The following is a 7,892-nucleotide window of genomic DNA, read 5'->3' as shown; positions in this document are numbered from 1 at the left end:
TGTGAAACAATCCGGTCGTAGACGTCTTCTCTCAACTCCAACTCCAGTCTTGCATGTTAAGGTGCTAATCAGACTGCAAACAATGAGCAGCGCACGGAAAAGGAAATCTCGGCCCGGATATCCGCTGGCTATACCGGAACCCCAAGATATAGCCTCCAGAGGGGACAAGGGACTACCGATAGCTGATGGGTTCTGAGATTGAGGCTGATGGGAATGTCATTAGTTTTGCAGGTAATTGATCATAGTCCATAGTATTGGACAAATACAAATTTTGACCTGAAGATGGCACTAGATGAAAAGTTCACAGATCATCAGAGTTGTGAAAACTCATCCTGAGGTAAACAGGAATGTATGTACCAAACTTCATAGTAATATCCTAATTTGTTGTGAAATTTCATTAAAAAAAAAATCAAAAGTCAACCATATGGTGGCGCTAGAGGAAATGACAGGAAGTCACCAAAGGACTCATATTACAGTCCCAACACAGTAGTGGACCAACTGACAGACCGTATGATAGACTGGCATTGCCTTTCCTAGTGTCATGGTAGTAGCATGGATTTAGAGCTCTAAGCTTTAAACACAAAGTTGAAGTAAGACAGTTTAATTTTTTTCTTCACTCACATAGAGGCCTATCGTATCTATTCTCTGTACATTCGTTACATAAATGATCAAGAGAACACACACCCTACCTAGCAGCTTCTGATGATTTTGAGTTTGTCGCACTGACTTTGGCTGATCATACTGGTTATGCTCAACTGTGGTTTAGGCTACTGTGCTTATGTGAGGACATTTTGTCTATAGACATCTATGTATTGTGTTGCATAGATATCTACTGAAATGAGCATCACCATTCATTCCTTCTCTCTTTTTCTCCTTTTCTATCAAGCTTCCTCCACATCAACAGGATGGCCCTTCTCAACTACCCTGTTCCAACGTTGGATGTTACCTTGCAAGAAGTGAGCCGTGTCCTCCAGCTCACTTTAAGTCCTGACCTTTACCCAGAGTTCAAAAATACGTTGGAACAGCAGAGGGAGCTCCTTCAAGAGGCCCAGCAAAAATGGTCAGCCATTGCTGCAGGTCAAGAGAACTGGGTAACGGCGCAGTTCAAGAGGGCACTGCTGTCTTGTGCTGACCCCCTGCCCACCTCCACTACCCTTCCTGTTGTTTTTCTTCCTTCCAAAGCAAAGAGATGTACCCAACTGGGGAGGGCAGCTGCTCTGCTCTGGGCAGCAGCAAAGCTTTACAGTGAGCCACTGTTACTGGAAGGCAATGTGCCAACGGAGCGCACACAGCAGTCTGAGGTATTCGCTGCCAGCAGGATTCCTGGAAGGAGTCAAGATGAGATTAAGGTGAGATTACTGGCAGGGCACAACTGGAAAGATTTATCAAAGCTTTCAATTATCAATATGTCAGGTCGGCTCTATTTGTAATTTGTTGCTTTGTTATCTCCAGGTTTACCCAGATAGCCTCCATGCCATCGTCACCTGTGTTGGAGGAGTGTTCCCTGTTGACATACTGGGGCGTCCCAGCACTGGTGGGCCGGTTTCTGCCCGACCGTTCATTGACATCTACAACCAGCTGGCTCAGGTGATGGATCAACCCAGTGCAGGAAAAAAGAATGATCCCTCTGTCATTTGCAGCCTCTCGGCTCTGGAGCGCAAAGTCTGGGCTGCCACCAGAGAAGAAATCCTGGGGCAAGGAGGGGACGCCGCAGCATCACTGGGGCTGATGGAGAGTGCCGTGCTGACGCTCTGTCTGGAAGACTGCAACGCACCCTCTGAACTGGCTGATATCCTCAATGCAGTGAGGCTGGGAGGAGGAGGAGACCGTCCATGTCTAAGATACTATGACAAGGTATTGGATAGAATATACTGAACATACTGTTGAACTTTGCATTCAATAAGAATCATGGCATAAAAAGGCCCCTGAGTAGCAGTAATTGGGAACTCTATTGCTTCTAAGAAAGAAATATTTTCATTACCTAAACATCTGCTTCAATTTGCAGCTACTTTTTAGTTATGTCGTCAAATTAGGCAAAACACACATTATCACGAGTTATTCAAGGGTTCAAGTAAACATTGCCATGTATATTACAATGTAATTCATTTACACTCTCAGAGTAAAGCTCATTTAATTTGATTTACCGCAGCGGCCCAGGGTTCGAATCCGGCTTGTGGCCCTTGGCTGCATGTCATCCCCTCTCTCTCTCCCCCTTTCATTACTAACTCTCACTATCAATAAAAGCATTGAAAAGCCAAAAATGAATCTATAAAAAAAAAAAAAATAAGCTAGTAAAATATTTAGATTTTTCAAAACAGTCAAAGTAAAGAAATACATAAATTCAACGACTGAACGCATCAGTACCGGAGGTTACAGTGCTCTCTAATATTCAATGGACTGAAAAAATAAACCAATCTTTGTTTTTTCTGTTTTTTGAAAGGTGGTGAACCTGGTGGTGTTCAAGGACAGCACAGCTGGGATGGTGTTTGAGCACAGTGCTGTGGATGGGATGGTGGCTGGGCTTGTGACTGAGCATGTATACAATCTGTCTGAGAGTGCTGACTTAAACCTAGTCCATACTGACACTGAACATATGAATGGGTCTGTCACAGTAAACAGTGTTAATTCTGTTTGTCTCACTTCCCTAACCTTCCCCTTGCAAGGAGTCAATACCCCCAAACTGAGCACTGACTTAAAAGCAACACATCCGGTTCTCACTTTTGATGTGTCCGCCTATCCTGATGTCTTTACTACTCTCAGAGGGCAGAGAGGCATGTTTGATGCTTGGATCAACTTCTCTTTGCAGCTTTCCCTGAGGCAGACTCTTGGGGAATCCGCTGCCAAGCACATGCTTGTCACACCTACCCATATGCGCCACTACAAACATGGCCGATGTGATCCTACATACTCCATCACCATGCATTCTCACAAGTTAATAGGTGCCTTGGCATCTTGCATTGGCTCAGATAACAAAATCCAATACACAGCCGACCTCCTACGATTGTTCCATGTTGCTTTTTTGGAGCATAGGAGCCTCATCAGAAACACCAAAAGTGGTCAGGGAGTTGGTCCCCATCTAGCTGCCCTACGCCGATCGTTACCATCTGACAACCCATTGAAGAAGTACCTGGACCCCTTTGGATGTCCATCTGTGTACCTCACAGGTACAGATGTGATGGAGGGCGCGGAGTGTGGAGTAGGGAATGTTTATGCCCAAGATCAGCTGGCTGTAACCTACCTTGGGAAGAGAGACATGGTTCGCATTGCGCTTAATGGAAAAGGGAGCTTTGCTCTGGCACTGGAGAAGCTTCAAGAAAGCCTGAAGATAAACCTGAAGTTAGTGATGCTTCTAGCTGTTAGGTATGCTGTTGCATACCAAATGGGAGCCCTGGAATGTCTACAGAATCAGGGTCAAACAGGGAAAATGAATGGAGAGACAAACCACTGTCCTGAGAGTCCAGACAATGGCAAAAAAGCTGTTGACTCCACCTCTGGCATGAGCACAGACCACACTCTGGTGATCCATGGTGGCGCTGGAGAGGAGATGATGCTGAACACCGAAGTCATTGGGGTTATTGAGTTTGCTCTACAGACAGCCTTAACCCTTGGATCCCAAGTCCTTCAACAAGGTGGAAGGAGTCTGGATGCAGTTCAGAAGTCAGTAGAAGCTCTGGAGGACTGCTTCCTCTTCAATGCAGGTAAAGGCTCAGTGTTCAACAAAGATGGAAAAAATGAAATGGAAGCAACCATTGTGGATGGCAATGCAATGAAGTCAGGATCTGTTGCTTGTGTGCAAAGTGTAAAGAACCCCATAAAGGCAGCCAGATGTGTCATGGAGAAAAGCTCACATTCACTCATTGTGGGAGATGGGGCTGAGGAGTTTCTGCAAGGGTTGGAGGGGAAGGAGAAACCTGTTGGGCCTGAGTATTTCTACACTGATATACGCCACAGACAGTTAGCTGCAAAGCTCACTGTTGGAAATACCTCAAAAAACAATCACCCACAGACAGTTGGAGCTGTGGCCTTGGACCGTTGGAGTGGGTTGGCTGCTGCATCATCCACAGGTGGGGTTGTAGGAAAGCTGAAAGGACGAGTTGGGGATACAGCAGTAGTAGGGGCAGGAATATATGCTGATGACAAGTTAGCTATTACCTGCTCTGGAGATGGAGATGTATTTCTGAGACACACAGTTGCACAGAAAATAGCCAGTCTCTACCACCACACGGGCTGTAGCCTCAGGCAGGCATGTAGAGACGTGATGGCTGAAAATCTAGATGGGATCTGTGCAGGAATCATTGCTGTGGACACTAAAGGTGAAGCCATCATTGAAACAAATGCTGGTGTGATGTTTGTGGCCTCAATGGTAGATGGCATTTCACGAGTAGAGGTCCTCAGGCCCCTCAAGAGCTTCTCTCATGTGATCTGGGAAACCGATGAGCTGGTTGCCTACCTGGATCCCAACCCCTGGATCCCTGGGTCAACCATTCTGACTAGAAAAACTCTTAGTGGGGCAAGCAGCATCTTCCAGTTGGCTACACCTGATTTTGTGGCTATGCTACAAGGAGCAAGAGCTGTGTCGCGGTTGCTTTGTGAGCAATTGGAAGTGCAGCGCTGTGCCTTGGTTTTCAATCCAACCAATGATCAGTCAGCACAAATCAGACTGCTCCCGCTTCATGGCCTACAGCCAAACTGGCAGCCCCATCTTGCAAATGAAGAGGAATTCCACAATTACGATCCTGGATACTGCACCTCAAAAAGTGGCCCACACTGGGATGATGAGGCACTGGCCCAGGTTCAAGCCAAGATTAGAAACGGACTGCCAACACCAAATGCACCTTCTTGCTTTGACTTTTTTGGTGACGCTTCCAATGATAACCTGTTCAGTCGTATTGTACGTGGAGAGCAGCAACAGTGGAGAGTCTGGGAAGACAGCGAGCATGTTGCCTTCCTCACACCGTACCCAAACACTCCTGGACTAACTGTTGTGGTGCCACGCAAACAACTGTCCAGCGACATCTTCAAACTTGAGGAAGCTGACTACAAGGCGCTGATCTTAGCCACTTCTAAAGTTGCCCGACTACTAGAAGAGGGGATGAGAGCTCGAGGCGTTGCACTGATCTTCGAGGGCTTTGAGATTGATTATGCTCATGCCAAGCTGATCCCTCTGTTACCTTCACCAGATGGCACTAAGCCTGCTGATCTGCAACCAGAATTCTTTGAGAGCTACCCTGGATATGTGTCATCACAGGATGGCCCAGCTGCTGACCCTGAGGCCCTCAAAAAGATACACTCAAAAATAACCCAGTGCAGGGCTCCCCGTTCATGGCAAGACCCTCAGTCTCACTCCACAATTGCCATCAAGAGCCAGTGGTATCACAACCTGTTCCAGATTCAAAACACTCTTTTCCACAGCACAGTGGAATATTTCCACACTTCCCGCCAGTTCTCCTACGCTCTAACCCCTCTCACCACAGACACCATCTCCTCACCAATGGGCTTGGGATCTGACTCAGAACCAGTTTCTGTTGACCTGCTGGGCCAGGACATCTACCTGGCTGACTCAATGCAGTTTATACTTGAGTACTTCCTTCGTTTCCAGGAGAACCTGCCGGGAACGTACTACATATCTCCCAGCTTTAGAGGCGAAGATCCTGATGCTACACACTTGAACCAGTTCTACCACGTGGAGTGCGAACTGTTGGGTGACATGGACAAGGCCATTTCTACAGCAGAGGGATACTTGTCTCATCTCACTAAGTCCATGTTGAAGAAACACTCTGATATGATCCTCAACACTGCCGGGACCCTTACACACGTCAAAGCCATGCTGAGTAAGCTGGATGGAAACACTCCACTCCCACGAGTCCCTCTAGACCAGGCCATTCCCATGATGCCCTCTGCTGACTGCTTAGAGTGGGTACAAGATGGCCAGCCACAGTTTGGCAGAAAGCTAACACGCAAAGGAGAGCGGGTCTTGATAGAGAAATATGGTGGTGCTGTTTGGCTGACTGAGATGGACCATCTAGGAGTTCCCTTCTACCAGGCCTATGTGGAGGGCACTGGGCGGTGCAAAGCCAAAGCTGCAGACCTTCTCCTGGGGCTTGGTGAGACCGTGGGTCTCGGTGAACGTCATTCCACCCCTGAGATGGTACAGGAGGCCCTCAGGCACCATGCAGTGCCAGAGCAGTCCTACAAATGGTACATTAGCATGCGGAAAGTGAAACCACTCCTCACCAGTGGATGGGGCATGGGGACAGAGCGCTACTTGTGTTGGCTGCTTCAGCATGATGACGTCAGAGATTTACATATCATTCCTAGGATGAAAGGAATGAAGTACTTGCCCTGATCACAAGTACTCCACAAGTCTACATGCCATTAGATGTGATATATTTGTAATAATGGGGCCAAAGACCAATATACAATATGGATTTAACAATAAAATGCCTCAATAATCCAGACTTTGGGACTTTCATCCAGCTTTGTGCGTCTTATAATCACCAATTATCCTTCCTGCATTGTCGATGGCAAGAGAAATCTTCCTACAGCCCTCAATCCTACCCAACCCTTATACCCTTCAAAGTAAAATGTTTCTGAAAATTTAGTGTTAAAGCACTGCAATACAAACTCGAAGTATTATAGCAGAAAAGTTCAATTTGAGGTTACAGGACGTAAATCAGCAGTTCTTTAAATGTTAACACTAAGAGTTGGTTTCCCTTCTTAAAACTATAGTATCAATGTAACAGCAAAGTGAGAATACACAAATACTGTAGTACAACTTGAACTGTTTTAGTATCTTCATTTCTTGTTGAGACCTATTAATGGTGTTGAGAAAATAATTAGTTGCAGGATATAAAGTGTATGGATACATTTTTCACACTATGTAAGGACAACATGAAGGAACACATACTGTATGTTTAAGTCCTTAAATGTTGTATTATCATTTATTCAAGCAAACTTGTTATATTGTCCCTCAATGTAATGTTTTTTTTTATTTCAATCACAGTCTTTATATTTAAATGTTTTTTTGTGAAAGTCATATGGATCATGAAATGCTCACATGCTCATTTTACAGTGTATAAACTATGTAAAAAGTAACTCAACATCTCCTGAACACATCTTTTGCTGACCTCCAGTGGTTTATTTTCTCACCTTGCTGTAGTGATGTACAGGTGTACTCCAGGACCCTATGACATCACTGCTGGGTGTGGTTACAGGCACAACAAAGCAAACTAATTTTTTAATTTATTTATTTTTAGTTTGTTTCACTAAACAAAGGATGCTTCTGATCACACCCAACCACACCCATCAGTGATGATGCAGTGTGATCAGAGTTGAATCAGAGAGGGCAGTGAAACACTGCTTTTCAGACTGATGTTAAGTTACTATTTAAAATGACAAACAGACCTGATTGGTCAATGTACATCAACTTATCAGTTTGTCTCTCTCGCATACCTGAGCAAGTTGGGTGACCACCAACACTCTCACATTACAGAATTTTCCTTTGATGCAACTGAAAAGATGATAATTTGGAGTTTATTTTATAAAGACTGTACATAATTTGTGTAGAAGTAAAATGTTCTGGGCCAAATCTTTCCATTAATTAAGAATGTCATACACAGTTTTGCTCACACACATTCAAATCCATACGCACTCACGAACACCTTGCAAAGCGGGTTTTAGGTGAAAAGTGACCCAATATCTTAATAAATGCAATGTCTCTATGAAGGGTGAGAAATACTGATAATAATAAATGTTTAACATGAATATTGATATTTCACCAAAAAAATAAAAGGTCAGTGAACTACAGAAATTGGCTCAGCAGCATCTGTCCTTTAACCTCACGAAGAATGTAAGAAGCTCTGAAGATGTTACTCTCCCCAAACACACCACGC

The 7,892-nt window shown here is 44.9% G+C and overlaps 1 protein-coding gene across 1 annotated transcript; it reads left to right on the top strand.

Moving 5' to 3' along the window:
- Positions 1–905: 905 nt before the first annotated feature.
- On the top strand, positions 906–7,892 carry LOC119501266. The gene is made up of 4 exons (XM_037791527.1): positions 906–1,349; positions 1,453–1,854; positions 2,441–2,536; positions 3,026–7,892. Exons 1-4 carry the CDS (start codon positions 906–908, stop codon positions 6,344–6,346), a joined length of 4,263 nt encoding a protein of 1,420 aa, XP_037647455.1. The 3' UTR covers positions 6,347–7,892.

This window comes from Sebastes umbrosus, chromosome 14, assembly GCF_015220745.1.
Source record: "Sebastes umbrosus isolate fSebUmb1 chromosome 14, fSebUmb1.pri, whole genome shotgun sequence".
Taxonomy (NCBI): Eukaryota; Metazoa; Chordata; class Actinopteri; order Perciformes; family Sebastidae; genus Sebastes; species Sebastes umbrosus.
Note: the sequence above shows the minus strand (reverse complement) of the source record. Positions and strands in the feature narration are given on the sequence as shown.